This window comes from Schistosoma mansoni, chromosome W, assembly GCF_000237925.1.
Source record: "Schistosoma mansoni strain Puerto Rico chromosome W, complete genome".
Taxonomy (NCBI): domain Eukaryota; kingdom Metazoa; phylum Platyhelminthes; class Trematoda; order Strigeidida; family Schistosomatidae; genus Schistosoma; species Schistosoma mansoni.
In genome coordinates this window covers 27570578-27594528 of record NC_031502.1, presented here as the reverse complement: position 1 = coordinate 27594528, position 23951 = coordinate 27570578, and the positions used below count along the sequence as shown (strand labels likewise).

General features: G+C 35.1%; 1 protein-coding gene across 1 annotated transcript in view; it reads left to right on the top strand.

Annotated features, from left to right (window-relative positions):
- Smp_170080 (sodium/dicarboxylate cotransporter-related) overlaps nt 1-17568 on the top strand; it is a gene marked incomplete at both ends in the record, with an annotated part of 94546 nt that extends 76978 nt beyond the window's left edge. Inside the window, 5 exons of the mRNA XM_018789206.1 lie at nt 949-1034; nt 2421-2968; nt 4634-5155; nt 11198-12158; nt 17050-17568. Coding sequence (XP_018654673.1) covers nt 949-1034; nt 2421-2968; nt 4634-5155; nt 11198-12158; nt 17050-17568 — 2636 coding nt within the window. The remainder of the gene's footprint in view (nt 1-948; nt 1035-2420; nt 2969-4633; nt 5156-11197; nt 12159-17049) is intronic.
- Nucleotides 17569-23951: the final 6383 nt, after the last annotated feature.

Here is a 23951-nt window from a genome sequence, read left to right as displayed (position 1 = left end):
CAGTGACATGACTGGAAGAGCCATTGGCTATTGCTTATTCAGAAACTGGGACAGTTATATTGTTGGACACTCAAATCAATTATGAAAATGATTTATCAAACCTATCCTACCATGTTAGATTCTAGGACACATAAATCTTATCCCGTTTATCGTATGGTCATTACGTTGAGTCGTTATACATGAGGTAGTTATTTAATGCAAATGCTTTATGATTCTAAAAGCCTGAACTGATGTGCAGATCTTACATATAAAATAACCGATCCGTTGAAAATAAATGTGTTTTAGCTGATCTATAGACAAAATATTCATACGGATTGCCGTTGGTCGTTATACTACTCATTTTTATCTAGCAATTTTTCAGACCTTTATTTGGAAAAGGGTTCCTACCTTTACTCTTTTCAATAGTGATCCTCCTGCCATTGTTCCGTCGATTCAGGTAAAGATGCCAACAAAACGTTTTGTTTCCTTCATGTTTTCGATTAGTTGGTGGGTATTAGTTTCCTAGTGATTTTCAAATGTCCCTCCCCGAATAGTTAGAGCAACCGGTATTTTACGTACGAAATATCTTCTTTCGAACATCGATAAGCCACTTAATCGACGTGAAATTAAGTTTGACTACAAGCGAATAGGTATCTGACAGAGTCATATTGTTTGATTTGGTACATAAGCAAAGAAATTGCGTACTGTACCAACTGCTCCGCATTCCTTGAATACCTGTGGAGACTCAGTAGCCTTTTAGAATATTATTTAACATCTAAGACATTCAGTGATGACTTCTTGTATTACAACCGTTTTGAAATTTATGTACAAACTTCTCAATGAAACATGAGTTACGTATTGTACATGAGCAAATTAACAAATTAAAAACTAAAAAAGACTGTTCTATGTATCTGAACGTATAAACTGATTATGGCCTTCTGTTTTTGTTTTTTTTATTTGTTCACTTAGGACTATGCAGTTATTTGCTAAGAAATGCATTCGGTGAACAGGTTTTCTGCTGTATTACAGAAAAGAATATAACTATCCCATTACAGGTAATAATTTTTATCCACTCTTCCTTATACAAATAATGTCAACATACATGTGTTTAATATAAAAGTCTTCATAGTCTGTCATATATATTCATTATTACCCTTAAAACTTATTACCCTTAAACTGTTTATAAGCAGAACGCTTATTGCTGTTTACTTTTTAAGTGATTTGTATGATTTGATCTGGGGAGCCCTTTGAGACCTCTCTTAGCCGATGTATTTTTGTCATGTGTTGAAAATAGGATGAATGAGCTCATCAGCGAGACAACTCTGTATAAGAGACACGTGGATGATATGTTGGTCATATGGCTAGTGGTTTTGATATTGCTCAGTTTATTACATAAACTCAATATTATACAGAATGATATCGTAATGATCTATGAATATGAACGTAATGATTGGTTGCTCATTTTAGACATACTTTTGAGTCAAAGGGGGGATGGAATTATAAGGTGGTCAGTTTATAGGAAGCTAACCTGGACTGATCAATATTGAAATCTCCATGTCATATCTCATGATATTTACCAATTTACTTGTTTGTGTGGACACACATACATAGGGAGGAGTAATCGAACAATGTAATCAAGGGTTATGGAACATATGCCTAGATGGTTTTAAAATCATTTGATGTTAAATGTTCCGATAAACGTGAGAAGTAGAAAACTATGTTCATCGATAGCAATGCATAAAATTGAAACGGGTAATAGAATCGACGTTCGTATAGCTTTTAAAACTCTGTTTAGAAGTCATCAAGGACGAATGCTTAAGTTTAGAGAAGCCTTTGCTATCTGTAAATTCAAACCCCCTTTACGTCGCAACCTTGAATCTCCTTTCTAGTCATTTTATGACCTAGGGTAGTGAGACAACTCTCTGATATTTTCATACTATGTTAATTTTCTCCCTCCTTCATTTACAATTATCACTTTTAGCGCTTGAATCCATCAGTCGATCTAAGCTAGAGCACCATTGAAAACCTGGAAACACTGGACGGCCGTTTCATCCTAATATGGGACTATTCCTCATTTTGTGTACTTGAGCTTTCATTTAGTTAACTTTATAATAATTATTTTAATACTTTTAATATAAAATACTTCAACAAATATATGTGCGACCAGATTTTTTCGAAATACGTAGCGTAAATACATCACATTTTTAGATCAATTCCGTTTCCTCATTATTATATCGAGATTTATTTTGTGTTTTATCTAAGACGTATAGATGAAACCATATGATATTATTTGCCAATTCACTTGTTATCTATAAGGGTTTGTATTTCTTCTGTTGTTATGATCTTAACATGAATGAAAAGGTTAGAAACTGATCAATTAAAATATATGCACCACAATCCTTAGTTTTTTGTTCTTATTTTTCCTCTTCTATTGTGTCTAGATTCGTGATGCTAGTCTTGGTCAACGATTTCGTGAATTGATACTTTCGAATTTAAGCAAACAAATTTGTACTTCTTCAGCACATTCAGTGCATGGAAACGGGGTTCAGTCAGTTACTGTAGGATCTGTTGACCATTTGGAAGAAGAATCTTGTGATCTCATTGAGTTGGATAATGAAGATGAATCTCTTTCATTAGGAAGTGATAGTTGCGCTTCTAGACGGGAAAGATTATCACAACGTTGTACAGTCATAGCTGTTTCGAGCAAGAAGGATCATAGTGACAATGATATAAATAATTGTAATAATGTGAATCCAAGTTCTGATTTCCCAGTTGATCCTCGTAATTCAGCTACTGAAACATCTTGTGATCCAAATAGTGTTTATGTTTCGCCAATTGTGCACAGCAGTGTGCATCCAGGAGGATACGAACCTAATCTGATGAAGCCTTCAATCATTGATCCGATGTCTCTTATTCACATTGATCTGCCAAATTTCCCTCTATCAGTTTTTGCACCAAGAACAGTTAGAACTCTTCCATCTCCTCTGAAGTAAGGTTACCATATTTATTTCCATATTGCTTATATTCTCAAACCATTAATGATGTGCAGAATACCTGAAGTTGTATCACACTCATTTACTTGACATATTTTCAACATTCTAATATAGGAAGCAGTAAGTAATAAATTTAGAATAGTTGTCGTAGGTGAGGTGGTGAAACTGGATTACTAGTGCAGAATGAATGATTTTTATGGGGTACCGCCTTACGATAATGATGTAAAACAATGAGATTTGTTATATACAATTTTTGAACAAATTGTTCCTCTCAATATGTTATATTTTGTTTCTGATTCTTATCAGTTCTCAATGTAATGTATTCTCGACAAACATCTCACCTGTAGGTCACGTTGTTAATCGTTAATGAAATTGGTGTCATTTTAGAAATAAGCGTCATCCCCATGATAAACAGTCTTTAGTATTTCAAGTTTCTACAATTTTAATTAGTGATCAAGTCATCCATGAGCTCAACCAAATTTTCTTCTTAAAACAAGTAATCTCATTCAGTGATTGGTCTTAATTAACTGATGATATATCTTGTGAATATAGATCGGAATAATATTGAAGAAGATTGCATCGATTCGACTCACTACAACCCTTTACAGCTTTTCTGCGACCTGTAATCAACCATTTGTATATTTATTAAAATACTGGTCTATTAAAATTACAAACTGATTGATAACTAGCATTATAGTAAGGTCAACACGTAGAACTAGTTTTTATTGGAGGTAGAAATTAAGTGACAGGCTAAAACAGTTTTATTATTTGATCTAAACGTATTCGTTATTTGTAGGAAGAGAGTAAAGGTTTGATATTAACTCGAATTTCACTCTGAAAATTTGATATAAAAAAAAGTAACGATCAAACAATAATTTTTCAAAACATGCCATATGAATATGAATTAAGGTCATTTAATCAAGAAAATAAGCTGAAGGTTAAATGAATAACGAATATCTTTTGAAATAACCTTCAGCATAAAAATTAAATTAATATTTACAAAGATTTTGCGTGCCAATAGATCGTGTTTTCATTTATTGTGTAGAATACATTATTTTTCAAACCTATATGATTTCAATAATCTCTAAATGGTTATAATTCTTTTTCATTTTCTGCCCTAACTTCATATTATTGGAATTCGATCGCATGGACGTTCAAAGATATTTCTTTTCCAAGACCTTAAATAGAATCACATAGTTACTATCTCTTTCCTAAATTAAACAAACTTGACAACATGATGAGTTCTCATGTTTACTGCTTAATTTCTAACGAATATGGATTTCAGAAGCTGGCTGAAAATTCTACAGATTTTATATGTTCATTAAGGATCCAGAATATATATGACATCTGTCCTAGTTAAAATCAATGTTGCTTATAAGTAGTTTTCATAATTTGCTAACAAACACTTTCCCGGCTATCACATTTACAATAAATGAAAAAATTCATGGGATCCTTTCAATTCCATGACTAACCTGAATTCATTTCTCATTAGTATACAGTCTTTGTTATGTAACTGATAAGATTACAGGACACCCACTTTTTTCAAATGATATATAAATTTTCTCATGATACATTTTTTATTTGCATCATGATTTATCTTTAACTTGAATTTCTTCTGTTTTTAATGTTGATATAAATGGGATTCTTAGATCTTGTTCTAGACGGAACGTCCCACCCGCTGATAAATGCACTTGCAATCATAACACATCAAGTCAGTGTTCTTGTATCTCATTAACAAAAAACTATTTGGAGAGTGATTTTCATAAACATCTGGCTGAAACGTGGTCTGATCAATCGTTTGATGAACTAAACTCCTTAGAGTCTGATCCATTAATGCAGCGCAGGGGAGCAACACAGTCTTATCATCATACGTATTCAGCGGTTAAACGTCTGTTATCCAGTTGGACAATATTCACTTCAGGCAACAATGTTACTAATGTGGACGGTGTTAGTACCGATGAAAACTATAAAGATGAAAACCGGGAATTACATGATAAGATTCGTTCTTTGTTAAGATTTGAAAATGAAGAAAATCAATGGTGTTATTGCTGTGACCATTCGTCTACAAGGAGTTCGGCTACTATGTCTAATGTTGACAAATCTATTTTTGCATTTCAGAACGTTATTCAGCATATGGCACGAGTTTATCATCCATGTATTATTACACTGCTAATGCATTCAAGGTACGTTGTATTCATTTTTTGCTCTTGGTTACGCGTGTTCACTTTTATTTTTAAATGATGCTGTTTATGAATATACATTCATAGTGATAGATTTTCCGCATAAAATCTAATGATATTCAACATTCTCTTTGGTTTAGCTGCTAATGCCTAAATCCTAGTGCTGGCCTATAAATAAATGTGAGAGGAAACTACATATTATTTTATCTTTATTATTAAGTCGGAAAAATTCTCAGTGGTTTCCGTTTTCAGCTTACACTCCTTGTAGTTATTGAAAGATTAGTAAACATAACAAAATTCATTAATGTCAAACAATAGTACTGTGGCATACGAGTTATTCTGTACAGTCCTGACAGGTGAACTATTTGGTATACATTATATATAAATCCCTAATTTCATCAGTCACTTTATGTCTTTCATTTATTATCTTTTCTTGTTCACTTTGCTTTCTATGAAGTCTAATTTCTATGATGGCGGGGATACTATTGAAATGTCGATAAATCAAATTTATTGATTAAAATTTGGTAGACAGATCAGTTCCAACACTGCCTAATTCGTTTCTAATATCTTACTGTTCTGTGTGTGGCGCATATGTATCTGGTGCCCCTTTGTACCAATATGTATGTGTTTAAATAAATAAACTGTTCTGTAATTTTTAAATAATAAACAAGTCAAAAAGTGTGAAAGGCAACTGAGTGTTTACGCCTGTAGGTTACTTGCATTGATGCTTTACGGATTTCTCGGTATTTTTTCGCAGCCCATCAGTTTTCTCTTCAGTCGACTGTTCATTAATTGCAACCTTTCTGATTGAGTTACTTCATATTTTATTCTATTAAATACCCTCGTGGAATGTTTCATATGTGCTATCTAAACTGAATAAAAGCTAACATTTTAGTTCACTTTAAATGTAAAGTTACATATCTCATATATTGATATAACCTTCTACTTTACAAAGCAATATATATATATATATATATATATCATTATTTGCAACCCTTTCATATGTTCTTGTTGTTTGTAATAAACCAGGCTTTTCATTATCCAGTATACTGATTATATATATATATATATATATATATATACCTTAAGATTGTCAGTAATGTACACATAATTATCATCCGAAAGGTTAATACTTCATATTAGTCAGAAGAAATGTTTGGAAAATGTTGGTATAACTAATGTTAAAACAAATTATTTTCTGCCATTCAGATAGGCGTTTATTAAATTTTACCTGCATACCACGATAACTTCTATTCAATATATTTTATATATACTTGACAATCATATTTGCAAAGCTTACGTCTAGGAGAAGGTTGAAGTTATCTTCAATAGTATGTTTTCTTAATACAATTAGTTTTACCGAACTAACAGTTTGTATTTTTTATGTTCTCTGTACATATCATAGTATGTAACAAATTTTTGTAAAAATGTTAAATTCATGTAATTTATTACGTGTTTGGTATTGGGTTTTTTATATCTTGCAACATCGTCCTTATTGCCATACACTGAATCATATTTGTTAAGTGAAGCAAACACAACAATATTGTTGTTGCTTTTAGTTATTATACTTTGCCTTCATAAAGATTTCGTTTCTTCGAGTTATCCAGACATCTAGTTTTGATAATTGCTATTTAGAGTAAATTGTCCACCAGCAATTATAATTAAGAATTGGGTGATTTCACTTCAGAAAAGCTGTCGAAGAAAAAAAACCCAACATTGATTGAACCACAAAAATTTAGTTACTACTGCGGAGGAAGGTTTAGTATTCTAAATAGTTTTAGTTGATTTGTAAGAATCATTTGACCTCAGATTTCAGCTTTAAAGGTCATAGTTTACTTTGAGAAAATACATATAAACAAATTGATTCATTAACGAATGTAGACCTGTTTTTCTATTGGTTCCTTCACTATAATTGTACAACATCTACCTACAGGATGCAGTTCTAACATCCAAAGAAACAGAACTAGTATTGTAGTGAACGAGAACACAAGTGGGAATAGTCCGATGTAATTGAACACAAAATTACAGAACATCTTAGTAAAATCTGAGAACCATACAGTAAATTCTTAATTTGCAAAATGTCATTTAATTGTCGAAAATTTCATACAGTTAGTTCCCTTTATGAATTTAAACAAAGACAGAACAAATATTGATGCAGAATAATATGAATTCATTATATTTCGTAGTTTCTCATCAGCTGCTTACAACCAAATATGTATTAGAGTTTTAGCATTGGGGTAATAAATAGTGCGGAACAATTGACATTATTGGTTATTTTTATTTTTTTATTTATTTAAACACATATTTATTGGTACAAAAGGGCACCAGATACATATGCGCCACACAAAGTAATGAAAGTAGGAAGAGAAGGGATGAAAAAATAAGGCGGACTGAAATGTACAACCAGAAGACTCTTTCAGTTAAGAAAGTTAGAACCACTCTTTATGTAGAAAGTAAAAGAAGGTTGCAGCAGGATCGCCACTGGCTTCTATTCTGAGCCATATCCGATAACGTCTCTAGCCACTGTGTTGCACCATCTCTCGGACCCCAGCCAGGGAGTCGTGAAGGACCAACAGAAGCTAGCCCTTTGCAGCTTTCTTTCATGCCACGACACCATGTCATACACTGACCTCCTCTCCGCTTTTTCCAACCAGTCCCAGAGTCGGCAAATAATGCACGGCGTGGAAGTCTCTGGGACGACATTCGTAAAACATGTCCAAGCCACCGAAGTCGGTGTTTCAAGGTGGTGACACCAATTGAATTATCGTCTCGGCGCCCGAACACACGATGCCGAACCTCTGCATTACTAACATGGTGTTGCCACTGTATGTCAGCAATCCTTCGGAGACAACGATGATCGAACACAGAGAGACGTCTAACATCCTCAACTCGGAGAGGCCAGGTTTCACAAGCATAGAGCAAAACTGCTCTCACCGACGCGTTGTAGATCCGACCTTTGACAGCCAGACTAACATCATGAAGACGCCAAAGATGGCCCAGATTGGCATAAGCCGCTCTGGCTTTCATTATACGTGCATCAATCTCATCACTCACGCCACCACCAGCACTTATATAGCTACCTAGATACACGAACTTCTCAACTACTTCAATCTGCTCACCATCCAGGGTGAGTACAGGATGAGAATCCTGCCAGTCTTGTAGGAGTACTTTGCACTTGGTTATTAGGTATTAGAATGAAGGAAGCATAAAGGGTGGGTGGCGTAATAGTTGAGTGGAGTTCAAAGACCGATAAGATCAAATGTGTGATAATTTTAGAGGTAATGAAGTAGTCATGGAATTAAAAACAAACAGGGTGGGTTACATAATAATTGAATAGAATTTGGAGAGTTCATATAATTTAAGAGAGACAAGTGAGCGGAAATGTGTGAGAGAAAAGGTGGTTTAAGAATTGGGTAATGGAAGAGGAATATGATAAAAACTAAATATTAACCAAAATGAAACTAATATCAAAGAAATAAAACAAAAAAATGGATTACCAGGGTAGTAATGAGTTTATCACTATCTCTTTTTGAATATATAGATCCGGTTTGAATTTTTTTCATCGCGATCGCTTCAGCAAACTGGAGAGCAGTTGTGCTTCTTTGTTTGCTAATGATTTTGTAAGCATGAGAAATGTCAATAGTGTGCCCGGTGTCGAGTAAATGCCGAGCTATTGCACTTTTGAGAGCCTTGGTCCCTCGCAGCCTCAGTTTCTTAGGAGCATGCTCAGAAATGCGAATATGTACTCTTCTCTCGGTTCTTCCAATGTATATGCTTTGGCACGTACATCTAAATTGGTAAATGCAGTTGGAGCTACTGAGAAAAGAGGACATGTCGATTTTAGCTTGTTTGAGTGAGCAGTTAGTTTCCCACATCGTTGTCAGTTTAGCTGCTGGGTAGGTCGCTTTCAACGCAGAATTAAGTCTGTGATTAATTATTCCAGCGATTTCATCTCCTTTGAAATGTAGGTATAAGAAGCATGTTTTCTTTTCCACTCGATCATTCTTTACTTGGCTGTTGGTGTTTACGTATTTATGGATGAATTTCGCCAGGTATGCGTTTTCACGTAGGCACTTGGTGATTAAGGCCATTTCTTCTTCCAGACACTCATTTGGGCATATTTTGCGTGCGCGGTCAAAAAAGGTCCGTACAATACCCTTTTTGTAACTTAATGGACAGAACCTGTAGTAATTGAGATATAGTCCACTCCAAGTGTTTTGCGATGAACGTATCTTTGTAATGTACCCACTGATCTTCGTCCAATTCCAATATCTAGGAAATGTAATTTATCTTCGACTTCATGTTCCATGTGTGCTACTCAGTTTGTTTAGTAAAGCACCCAAGGATATAAAATTTAACATGGAACATGAATATCTTTATTTAAGAGGTTCGTGTAAATTTATTCACAGTCTTTTAGTGCTCGCTTTGTCAAATAAAAATAATAACAAAGAGTTTTGCTCAGATCTTGAATAATATCATTATTTTTTCTAAGCAGTAAGTGGAATGATAAATATTCAATGAACTTATCTTTTTTGTTCAACTGTATTAAAAGTGATTGTTGGTATTATCAGGTTTATTGTACAAAATTCTTTTGCTGTATTTCATATAACATGCTTTTTAAAAACGATTACCTTAATTTTTGATCCCATCTGGGTTTTTTCTATAGGTCTATTACCTACTCACCTTACCCTTCCCTATTATGGATGTACAAAGAATCATATAATATCTAGACGATCTTTTGTGCTCCAAAATGTAATATATCGTAGTGTGTTACTTAGCTTTTATATTCCAATATTTATGTTCTTTTTCATGTTTTAGTGGAATGACGTATTGTAAATGCTGAGAAATGCTGTCAAAAATGTTTTAAATGTCGACACTAAGAGTTTTCCGCCGAAGTAAACTCTAGTACTAATGTAAATACCTATGTTAATCAAATAATGCGATCCCTTGTGATAAAACCATTGATTTGATTACCTTACTTACTTACGCCTGTTACTCCAAATGGAGCATATACCGCCGACCGGCATTCCCCAACCCACTCTCTTCTGGGCCTTCCTTTCTAGTTCTATCCAGTCGTTGTTCATTCTTCTAATATGTTCCCATTTCTCGGCATAATGTGTTCTTTGGTCTTCCTCTTTTCCCTTGGCCCTGAGGATTCCATGTGAGGGCTTGCCTTGTGACGCAGTTGGGTGATTTCCTCAATGTGTGTTCTATCCACTTCCAGAGCTTCTTCCTCCGCTGAAATCTCGCTTGTTCTCTCACACAGTAGCTTGTTGCTGATAGTGTCTGGCCAACGAATCCGAAGTATTTTGCGTAGACAACTGTTAATCAACACCTGTATCTTCTGGATGATGGTTTTCGTAGTTCTCCAAGTTTCCGTCCCATACAGTAGAAGTGTCTTGACATTTGTATTGAAAATTCTGATCTTGGTGTTGGTTGACAGTTGTTTTGAGTTCCAGATGTTCTTCAGTTGCAGATATGCTGCTTTTGCTTAGCCGATTCGCGCCTTCACATCTGCATCAGATCCACCGTGTTCATCAATGATGCCGCCCAGGTTTTTACATCCTCCATGTACGATTTCGCAGTTTAATATGTCATAGAAATTCCGTATGATCTTGGTTACCAGTAATTCCGTACTTAGGAGACTGCGTAGCTCAATCCATAAGTGACCGGACTTAAATTCATGATTAAATGGGTGTACAATTATGCAACTTTGATCAATAATTGAGTCATGTTTCAATAACTTGTACTGTATTTTGCCAAATAAAAGTACTCATTAGTTGTTATATTATTTTCGGATAAAATCTAATAGTTAGTCGAAACTTTGTAACCATAGTTACCAACTTATCATTTATGTTTGTTTCCACCAGTTGTGAATATCTCTTTTTTACATTGCTTGTATCCACAGATCAACTAACTGCTTTACAATTTATAAGTTGTCTGCTTTTGAAACAAGCACTAATTTATCTGACCTGCACTTCATTTTTCCCAGTTTGTTGAATTTCACTAGTTTTTTTTCTTGTTTGATTTTGTATGTTTTATCAGAGATCGTGAAAACACTGTACTCGATGTGAATCATCCATTGATTCACAAACTAATCCATCAAATCACTAGACCAAAAGCACAAATGAAGTTAATTAAAAAAATCCATGCTCACGAAAACATTGTCGTGAGTGATTTAACTGGTTATTTGGATTCTTCCTCTCATAAATCTGATGGACAGTACGCTTGTTTACGTAGAAATAATGGTTCTAATATGAATAGTATGTCGTTAGATACCATGAATAATGCATCAAATGATATTTTACCTTATTTTAAACAACCAAAACACTCTCAACAATTTCTTAAGTCACCAATTTCTACTAGTGGATTAATACATCATCCTGATTCAACCGCTCATCATAGATGGTATTCTAATGTAAATGTTAGTTTTAATAACCCTCATTTCGCTAATATCAGTAATAATGATTGTATTAATAATGTTATGAATCAGTCCTTGCATTTTCAGCCAAACTGGTCAAAAATTCACTCATCACATGAAGGAATCTATGATTTTTCACATTCACAACAACATTTTATTCCTATGGACGAAATGGCTAAGAAAAGTAGTAATAATTATGAAAATCAGATCACTGTCACTAACTCTAATAACTTACTAAATGCTTATAGCTATCGAAATTCAAAATGTTTTTGGTCTGGTCTTGAGATTCCAATGAATGATCATGATGATAAAGATTTTTCAGGTGGTACACCAACACCTAGTTTATACGGTACTGAGGATGCAGCTACAACAGATGATTTAGACGAGACTGAAGATATCCTATCCATGTCAAGCAGTGTACATCATTCTGAATTAGTTGATAATCTGCTTAATATAACTGCACAGGAACAAGACATTTTAAATGATATCAGCAATCCAACTGCTACTCGTCCATTGCGTTTACCTTTAGCTATACCAGAATTATTAACAATATCAGCAACTACGGCTGGTAGTGGAGATACTCAAGTGAGTTATTTTCACGGCTTATTTATATTACTCCATTTTTTCTTCAGTATTCACTTTTTTCATTTTAATAGAATAATATCAATCTGCTTCTTAACTTATCATTGTAAAGTAACTAATTGTTGAATAATTGCTAAACAATGTAATAATTTTTTTGTATTTCATATCTAATTTTGTAGGTCAGTGGATTTACTATGATTGCTTAACTAAGTGATGCCACTACTGCTATTTATGCAGTTAATTAAATACCTTCGGTAATTTGTACCATTTGGTGGGAAAATGTTTCTTTTTAACATGGGACCACATCAGCCTCTAGTTTAGATGCGAACTCTCATCATCTGACATATCAATTGTATTTACTGGTGCACAATGAATGATTTGCTGATAGTATTTTTAACTGTGTTTGTGATTGATGGATATTCATGTATCGGTTATGTTTGACTCGTAAGATACAGTTACTCATTCAATGAATAAACTAAGTTAAAGTAAAATTATTCGATTTTCTAGTACTTTTCTCAATAAACAATTTGGTTGTTCTTACTTATTTCCGAAGTTCATTGAATCACATAATTGATTAGTAAGTCGGTTAAACATTTATCAGAGATTTTCAGTTTCAACTAACGTTATAAATTGCTCAGTTTGTCGCTAAATCATTACCATAATTACGTGATTCAGTTTAAATTTGGGTCTATCGTACCATATATTTGCTGTATTTATCTTGCAGACTTATACTTAGTGATTCAAATGTATTACTTACTTACTTACGCCTGTTACCCCTCGTCGAGGAGCATAGGCCGCTCACCAGCATTCTCCATCCAACTCTGTCCTGAGCCTTCCTTTCCAGTTCTTTCCAGTTGCTATTCATCCTTTTCATATCGGCTTCTATTTCCCGGCGTAGTGTGTTCTTTGGCCTTCCTCTTTTCCGCTTCCCTTCCGGATTCCAAGTTAGGGATTGAGTCGTGATGCACATTGGTGATTTCCTTAATGTATGTCCGATCCACTTCCAACGTCTTTTCCTTATTTCCTCTTCAGCTCGAAGCTGGTTTGTCCTCTCCCATAAAACGCTGTTGCTGATAGTATCCGGCCAATGGATGTTGAGTATTTTGCGTAGACAACTGTTTATAAATACTTGTACCTTCCTGATGATGGCCGTAGTAGTTCTCCACGTTTCAGCTCCATACAGTAGGACTGTCTTGACGTTCGTATTAAAGATTCTGACCTTGAAATTGGTTGAGAGTTGTTTTGAGTTCCATATGTTCTGCAATTGTAGAAATGCTGCCCTTGCTTTGCCAATCCTTGCCTTTACATCTGCATCCGATCCTCCTTGTTTATCAACGATGCTCCCCAGGTACTTGAATGTTTCCACCTCTTCCAGAGTTTCACCATCAAGTGTGATTGGGTCGGTGTTCTCCGTGTTGCATTTGAGAATCTTGCTTTTTCCTTTGTGAATGTGGAGGCCTATCGATGCGGAGGCTGCTGCTACATTTTCTGTCTTCATCTGCATTTGGTCGTGTGTATGAGAGAGGAGGGCTAGGTCATCTGCGAAGTCCAAATCATCTAATTGATTCTGAGAAGTCCATTGTATTCCGTATTTCCCTTCGGATGTCGAATTCGTCATAATCCAGTCAATCACTAGAAGGAAGAGAAATGGGGAGAGTAGACAGCCTTGTCTGACTCCGGTCCTTACTGGAAATGCATCTGTCAGCTGTCCTCCATGCACCACTTTGCACTGTAATCCATCGTATGAGTTTTGGATAATGTTGACGATCTTCTGAGGAACTCCATAGTGTCGAAGAAGTTTCCACAATGTTCTCCTATCCACGCTGTCAAACGCCTTCTCATAGTCGATGAAGTTGACGTATAGTGATGAGTTCCACTCAACTGATTGTTCAACGATGATCCGTAGTGTCGCAATCTGGTCTGTGCACGACCGATCCTTACGGAATCCAGCCTGATGATCCCTAAGTTCGGCGTCTACTGCGTCTTTCATCCGATTCAGCAGCACTCTGTTGAAAACTTTTCCTGGTACTGATAACAAACTGATACCTCTGTAGTTCTCACATTTGCTCAGATCTCCTTTCTTTGGTATCTTGATGAGATATCCTTCTTTCCAGTCCGTTGGCACTTGTTCCTCTTCCCAAATCTTTTTGAATAGAAGGTGAAGCATGTTTGCAGTTATTTCAATGTCTGACTTCAGTGCTTCTGCTGGTATATTGTCAGGTCCTGCCGCCTTCCCACTTTTGATTTGTCTGATGGCCATCTTGACTTCTTCGATCGTTGGTGGAGTGACATCTATTGGAAGGTCAGTGTGGGCTGCTTCGATGTTCGGTGGATTCGATGGGGCTGGTCTATTCAGCAGTTCCTCAAAGTATTCTGCCCATCTTTTCCTCTGTTCCTGAATCTCAGTGATTGTCTTTCCTTCTTTGTCTTTGACTGGTCTCTCTGGTTTGCTATATCTCCCTGCCAATTTCTTCGTTGTATCATATAGTTGTTTCATATTCCCTTCTCTTGCAGCTTTTTCCGCCGCCGTTGCTAGTTCTCCCATGTATTTCTGCTTGTCGGCTTTAATGCTTTTCTTCACTTCTCTGTTTGCTTCTGCGTAGTCTGCTTGTGCTTTGACTTTCTCTGCTCGTGTTCGGCTGTTGTTAATTGCTAGTTTCTTGTTCTTCCTTTCTTGAAGTTTGTCCAGGGTCCCCATAGAGATCCATTCCTTGTGATGGTGCTTCTTAGGACCAAGAACCTGCTGACACGTTGAAGTTAGTGCTTCTTTTATCCCTTTCCAGTTGTCCTCCAAAGTAGTTTCTTGTTCTTTCAGTAGATCCTGTAGAGCTTGGAACCTGTTGTTGAGAGTTATCTTGAATTCATGGAGTTTGTCAGTATCTCGAAGGAAGGCTGTATTAAACCTTTGTAGTGCTGTTTGTCCAGTTGTCCAGTCTTTCTTTAGCTTCAGTTTCATCTTGGCCACAACCAGGTGGTGATCTGAAGCTATGTCAGCTCCTCTCCGGGTTCTCACATCTTCCATTGATCTTCGGAATTTTTTGTTGATACAGATGTGATCAATCTGGTTCTCTGTGGTGTGGTCCGGTGAGATCCATGTAGCTGTGTGTATGCGTTTGTGTGGGAATATTGTGCCGCCTATAACCAATTTGTTGAAAGCACATAGGTTTGCAAGTCTCTCCCCATTTTCATTTCTCTCTCCTAGTCCATGTCGTCCAATTACATCTTCATATCCTGTGTTGTCCACTCCAACTTTAGCATTTAGATCTCCCATAAGGATGATGAGGTCCTTTCGTGAGCACTTCGCTATAATTGATTGCAGCCTTTCATAGAACTGATCTTTATCATCGTCGTTGCTATCATTGGTGGGTGCATAACATTGGATAACATTCATTGTGATCCCTTGCTTCTTTGTTCTGAATGATGCTTTGATTATCCTGGGTCCATGAGATTCCCATCCCACAAGTGCATTTCGTGCTTCTCTGGACAGCATTAGAGCAACTCCCTGAGTGTGTGGCGCATTTTCCCCTTCGTGACCGGAGTACAGCAGCATCTCTCCTGTACCTAGCCTTTGTTGTCCAGTTTGTGTCCAATGGGTTTCGCTGATTCCGAGTACTGCCAAGTTGTATCTCCTCATTTCCATTGCTATTTGGCTGGTCTTTCCTGTTTCCCACATTGTCCGGACGTTCCATGTACCTATAAAGAGTGTTGCTCTGGTTGTTAGAAGGTGCATCGGTCTCGTGACTTCCGAAGAATTTCGGCTTTCATCATGAGACGTCATTATTCCTTCAACTCCCAGGGCAGAGTTTAAATGGTTTGGATTATTTTTTCTGGTTAGCGTCTTTTTAGCGAGTTAGCTTTTCTACGGGATGGGGTCGCTAACCCCATGCCCAACCCTCCTCCTTTACCCGGGCTTGGGACCGGCAGTAACTCTAGAAGAGCTACAGGCGGAGTTGATTCAAATGTATGATATTGGGTTATTCTTTGATTCCGAAATAAAGTTAATTAAGCAGAAGTGTGAAAAAACTAAGAATAGATTGTCTTAATCCGTTCTTTCCTACTCTGGATCCGGTCAGTTATTTTGTACTTGTTCTCATTAGTTTCTACTTTCGAAGTTTATCTGTACTATTGTAAACTATATTCTATTGGAAAATGGAGTTTCCGATATTCGATGATAATTGCTGCCTAAGTAATAAACATAATCTGCCCTTACTACTCACCAGGTACCGAAGAATATACCTGAATTTTAAGCTATAATTTTGTTGTTTGATGGCTACTTATACTGTGATGAATAAGAACACAAGTGGCAACAACCAAATGTATTTGGATACAAAGTAACAGAGCTAATTGGTAAAATGTGAATACCCTACGCTCAGTACTTCATTTGCAAAATGTCAATCAATTGTCTCAGACTTTGTTGTTTCTTCATTTCCATACCGATCAATTTCTGTTCCTGCTCTCTTCAATTCGATCTTTTCAACCTTCTGCTGCTAGGCATTCCATTTTTGATCGGTAGTACATACTACTTTTGTCGACAGGCGTAAGTAACATGCACCACACTTCAACTATTCAACTTTTCAAAACTAACTAGGTGTAGCTAGTTTTGAACATACAACCCACTCAAGTGCTTGGACTTCCAAACTAGCATTCCAAGACATCTACTAGATGTTTTTGCAGTTACCTCACAGTATTTAGTTTTCACAATATACGTGAAAAATTGCTGTTGTTTACTGTTTATGATTATAGTCATATAAGTAATAAACAACTATCTTTCTATGTTCATAATTAGAATACATGTTATTTGTTACCTGAAGAGAACTATTGTGATTAATGGTGTTATATTTGCTGTCTAACGTGCTTTCATACTTATGTTTTGCATACTAATTATTTTCTATAGAGTCAGTTGGAAAGTGAAATTATTGATGATTGTTCTTCGTTTGGTTTAACGAGTTCACGGTTGTTAAATACTAGACAGTCGTTATCTTTCAATATTGACCCAATGTCATGTATTCAGTCAGAGCAATCAAATTCTAGTCAACTTTCACCACATAAAATACCAAAAATTCCCGCTGAGGAATGTGCATGTAGTCCAGTTGGTAATTCGAATATGTTCTTTGATTCCAGCCCAGCCGAAACTGTGATTATTAATGGAATGTTTGAAACCAGTAAACCCAGCAGTCACTTAGTACTTCAAGATCAAGACATGCAGTTAATTGAAAAAAATAGTTCTAATTTCAGTTCAAATATTTATTACGATAACGATAAACAACATGATACAGAAGATATCAGTCAGATTAAATCGGATTCAGCAGTACTGAATGATCAGAATAAGATCTTTGAAATGGATAATGTTGATGATGAGGAATGTGTGGACGATGAGCATAACACTTTAAAAACTGTGATCAAATTGTTCTGAATTGACCAGTGATCTTGTTTTCTCGTTTCCTTACATATGTTCTCCTTTGAATTGATTTTTTAGCATATATTTGTACACTTTAAGCGAATGCAACTTTCAAAGAAATTAATATCCATATTAGAAGCCAAGACTATGCAGCTCGAAATTATGATTGTCATCATGAGTGTCAAACAGCTAATTGTTCATTCCTACTATTATCATTATCGTTTACATAGTTATCCAACTAGCAGTTAACTTCCTTTACTTAGCCCAAAATCTAGTTAATTATTATCCTTTACACCTTGTTTATTTTTCATATGAGCTGTTTTTCTGAACATGATTTATTGTTGGAAATCAACTTATTTACACTTTTTTTTTTCAAGATTCCTCACTATTGTTGTCGCCTTTCAATAATTTCTTTTTTTATTCTCATTACTCTCATGTAAATTCAGTTCACTCTTCTTATTATCTCTCGCATGTATTTTTCGCCGTTGTAACTTCTCTCCTACTCTTCATATCTCAGTTTATGGTTTTTTGCTTCTATGAGTGAAATGCTTATCTTGTTCACTCCATGAGAAATACTAATAATTGCTCTTCATTCTCTGTCTATTTTAATTTCGTTTAATTAGTACACCAACATTGTGTTGGTTCAATACATAAATTTTTCCCTTTCCTTGATAACTGTTGACTTCATAATATATTTTGTTAATAGTGAATTAGGTTTCAGTAGGGGCGTTTTCTTCAACTTATATATATATATATATTCTTTCATGTTGGATTTATGCTATTACAAAGTTTCTGCTTCCTATATGCTCTTCTTAATATTTACTTTCGATTAAATTATGCATATATAACTTATAGCATGACCATGTGATTCCTTTTATATTTTACTGCTGAAAAGATTACTGATAGTCACTTTATATGCTAATCTCACTACTATATGCTTATTTTCACTGTAACATTTTTCATCTGAACTGAAATGCGCCTTTAGGTACTTTATCCTTTGTTATTTTACTCATTTTACTAACATTAGCGGGTAACAAGTAGAAAGATTGTTGGGAGTATGCCGTATTTTGAATGCATTTTGTAGGTTTCGACTATATATAAAGACTGCGTATAATATTAAAATTTTTTCTCTATTTATTTGTTCTTTCTCTGCCAATATCAAAAGCAATAAAAAGTCGATTCTCTTCCACTTCTCCGTTATCTTCTCATTTAACGAAAGATTTAGAAGTGTTAATATGATGTAATTATTTACCAACGGTTTTTAATAATATTTTTGACGCCTGAAGACTTTTGTCGACTAACCAATTGTGATATGATGAGTAATTTGCGTTTGAAACCACTCAATAAAAGAAATGTTCCCAAAGTGATGTCGTATACCAATGTACGACACTACAGTTAAATTATTAGATATGCAAGGTTTTGAACTCTATTCTCATTTGGCAAATATTTGTCGTAAATTTAAAACTTTGATGGTGTAACAGTTGTAGTGATGCTTTAATTATTCGTCAGATCATATACCAAAAGGAATCAAAGCTTACTGCATTGAGTACCAAAGATTGAGATATTTAGTTTATCGTTTAAGTTGCTTGTGAGTTCCTTACTTTCGTAATGAAAGTATTGAATCCTATATCAATTGCTACCTAAATATTTAACATTTTAATCGTCCTATGTGTTCGGTAATCTGTCACCTCAAACTCATTAGCGTATAAATAAGAAATCATTTTATCACACTTAGACTACCACTCTTATTATATATCAATGGTACTTTACGCGTTACTTGAGCCAAGTCTTCCAAATGCATTCAATTGTTTTTCGTCTTTAAAAAAATGAATTTATTTCACCTAATTTAAAATATCTTATTAATCTTGTCTTCGAAATCTACTTTCATGTACCACTTCTAATGACAGATTTAGAATTTTAAGGAACTTTTACTACGTTATGAACTACTTTTTTAGTCGTATCTATTGATAATTCATCCATACATATGGATTTCGTCTCTGCTGATATGTCATTTCATTTGTATCCGTGTTACCTTTTCACTTGCATTATATAGTTTCAGAAATACTTGCAATTTTTCCTTGGAAACTCGTACTAGGAATGGAACCTTTTAAATCATTCCTCTTTCAATTATTCCTACAACATAATTTTGGGACATGAGGTAACCTTATGTTAGATAATTTTCAAACACTGTCCATTATTTGCTTTCATTGCGTGTTTCACTTCTCTGGTTTGACAGTATGAGCGAAAGTGACCATCCGTTTAGTAAGAATATCGAATACCAATGTAATCATTTTGTACAAGAGAACTATTTTGTCAGACTATGTTGCATTCTGTCTACACAATAAATCATTCTTCTCTCGGTCTTGTTTTTTTTCATTACTACTGTTACGGAAATTGTTAGGTTACATAATATTATTTCGTATCAGTTTACGATATGAACTTGGATTATCTAAATCATATGACTTTTAGTGGTCAAATATATAGTTACCGCTAATCTTGACATAATTTGCAATCAATTTAATCATTTATTTGAACAAATATGCTTTTTGAATGCATACCTGGTTTAGGAGTAATTTGGAAAGAAGCTAGAGGTGGTCAGATCATAGCGTAGCACCAGTGCATAAAGTCATTCATAACTAGACTGAGAAATGGTAATAAACGCAAACTGTCTGTTGGAATTCCGCTTTATTATCATAGTGACGCTCGGTGACATGGCCCAAAATCGATTGCACTGGTGCAAATGGATTCATAAACTGGGTCCCTAAATCTCCTTGTTTCTCTTTTTCTATACATGATATTTTTCTACTACTAGTAATGTTATTTCAACTTCTACTACTTTTGGATGTCCTAATAAGTTTATCCCACTGTACTAATGTTGTATGGCAACTTGAACCGATCCTCATATTTGTTAAGTTCTATGCTGTGTATGACTATAAGTATTCTGATACACGTTCAGTTTTCTGCATTTCATATCACTAATGGAAATAGCTCTATTTTTTCATGATTTTATCAACTGGTAGCTTCCAAATGGCAATCAGTCATGAGAAATGAGTTTATACGCCAAAAAGTCTACATTGTTTTGATTCACATGAATAAAATTTCATTATAATGTGACTTCGAATAATCAACTATAAATAAAATTTCATTGATTTCCTCAACCACAACATGTTGATCTTTCGGAATAGTGATTACAGCTAAGTAATTTTGAGATCGAATTCATTCTGTATCTTATCACATCCTATTTATCCAGTTTATTTTTTATATTTCATTGTTATATATGAACAATGGGTAAATGAAGTCACTATAAGCATGTTTATGTTTCATGTAGGATAAATCCGGTATAAATTTCGGTTATATACTGAAATGCTCATGGATATAACCAGTTCGTTCGCATATTTATTCACTTGATAGTTGAATAAGTCACATTAAAGCTAAAAGAAAGAAAAATATTAGCCAAATACAAATAAGTATCTGTTTCTCTAGTGCTATTTATTTTTAGGGAATAAATGAAGATTTGAAGATACAATACAGAATGAAAGTACATATCTATTTTCTTCGATACTGAACTTTTAATGTAAGCTTCTCAGTTAAATTCAATCAAGGGATAACGAATAACATTAATCGTTTCTCCGGAGATCTAAATAATGCGTGAATTACACAATACATAGATATCTGAAAAGGATTGTTAATTTCGCAGTTGCTTTATGCGTGTTTTATTAACGTGCTCTGAAGACATAGAAGTTAAAGATTTTCGGCTAAATTTTGTATAGCTGTTTTGGTTAAAGATGTAAATAATAAATATTGTGAACTAATTTCTTTTGGTAATTCTAGGGATTTCCCGTATGTATGTAAGAGATTTTGACTACTAGTTGGTTCTGGGTTGAGAATGATCTGGAATAAATTCAATAACTCTTTTGAATAAGATAAAGTAATGGTCTGTTTGTTATTTAAATCAATGATACCATTTTATTGGTTCAGTTTAATCGATGTGTAGTATAAAAATCAATGATTCATTCTCACAAAACCAAGCCTAAAAAGGGAAATATCGGAATATGGTAAAATTCGATTAAACCTCACCACTGAAGGGGAAATCCCATTACTAAAACATACTGTCAATGTTATTCATATTTTAATGTTGCCTCAGGATATCCTCTCTCCATTAGCTTAAAGAGAGTGAAGAAAAAGCGCGGGAGGTTTATCTACAATATTTTTTGGAGCTGTACTGTATGAGTGATAGGTGGTTGGAGAGGTTTACATGTATCGACACCACTCTGTTGTCGAGGTCAAGGCTTAGGCTGTGAATTAGTATCTGAGGTCGTGTTTATTCATTGTCGTGCATAGACGTCTCATCATTCCACCGGTAAAACATCTTGTTACCTGTGCAGATTAGGTTGGTTGACTCAGGAGTAAGATAATAAATTAATGTAACTTTCAGAGGCACATGTAAGAATAATCTTAAGTTACTCAAGTAAAATACAATCAAGTCTATACAAAACCGTTCACGCTAAAAATCCTAATTATACGATATACATTTGATCAGATATTAATTTCCAGTTCTTTTTTAAATATCTTATATTATTAAGTAATAAATTCAGTTTACAGAAAACTGACTAACATCTAAGTTGGTAAAATGCTAATATCTTTTTGTGTAATGATGCAAGGTTATTTGTGGGATGAATAACTGGACTAAAACAGTGACTAATCGTAAAGGAAGATAAAAATTCGTTCTTGTATGGTTTTCGTGAATCTTTTTTGACAAACAGCAACAACCGAATTTCGATAGTTCGAAATGGTTGATTATTCAAGAAAAAACATTAATAACAGATATGGAAATGCCAACATTTGCTTGCTTGCAAGAAAGCATAACAAATTCCTAGTTTTTCATTTTTATTTTAGGTGTCTACAATAACATTATCAATCATTCAAGAAATTAACCAATTTCTGATAACCAATGCTCATTTGGTAACATGATCTTGTTTCTTGTCTGATAAATAACAATTATTTTGAATATATGACCATTCGAATTTCATGGCTTTTTCTTCGTTACTATATAAACTGTGTATAACCGAAGAGTAAACTGTTTACAAGCATCACCAGTATTATCAGTGATAATCTTTTTCACTTGTATTGTAAAATCCTCAACCACTGCTTGGGAATTCCTTCTCTCGGTGCAGGCTTTGTTAACGAAATCGAGAGAACGAAAAGCACTTTAACCAGTTTATTGTATATAAACGATCAGCCTAGGACAGTTGGAAAACTTTGATTCCAAACCACTGGTTTACTTGGGCTCTAGGATCTTGAAGGGGTAAATAGCTAATGGACCTGTTGGTGGTCACCGGCTTCAATGGGATTGCATCTCCTAACGTTGATCCATTACCTTGTGGATTAAACCTCTAGTTCAAAGCCTCGAGGAGTGATCCCTTATGTGAACCACTTGCTTGGGTTTTGGCACCCGAGCAGTAACACAGACTTCGAAAAAACTAAATGATAACTACAAATAGAAAAACCATTCTCCCTTTAATGCTCGTTCGCACAAATTATGCTCAAAACTACTGGGCAATACTCGTTTTTATCTCACATTGAGTCATTTGTCTATTCCCTCATTCTGAATTCGTATAGTCCCTTATTATTTGGCTTTACACCAGCTGATCTGTGGTGGAAACCCTGTCCTATCTGAACGATCTCAAGTCTTTGACTGGTCGAGAGTTGAATGCTTCCGCCAGTCATTCTGGAACCACGCATGACATTTCTTCAACACTCTCACACTAATGCGTATCTGACAACAGAGATGGTTGGTTATGTCTTTATAAAATCTCAACATCAAGGTCTGTTTCCTATCCGAGACCCGCATCCAAGATTTTGGTGAATTACTACAAAATCGCTCTCCATATGTCGCTTCGAACATCTTGTTTCATATGCACTCATCCAAAGACTCTGCGTCGTCTTCGTCCTGTTTTGCTGGCGATGCTGTCGCACTAAGCACAAGAGCCGAGGCAGCACCAACCGACTGAATCTCCACTAACAGTCGGTTATGTGCTGTCAGATTAGAAAGCTTCATCAAAGTGAGAAGAAACGAGTGTGAGAAGCGATGTTTTTTTCTTAGTCTCTGACTACCCCATGATAGTCTGCAGCTGAGATGCAAACATGAATGAATTCTACTACCTGTTAAGCGATCTCCAGAATAAGCATTCGACGGATATTGTTGTGCTAGTCGGAGATTTGTATGCACATGTTGGTCATCTGAGCGAAGAGAAGATTCGTTTGGGTGACTGACGAGGACTTGTCCGTCGAAGTTCTGATAACTTTTCTTAGATTTAAACCTGTTTCTGCCTAGCACTAACTACTGTCACACTCATCGTTGATGTACTATCTGGCCACTCCATCTGTATTTCAAGCCT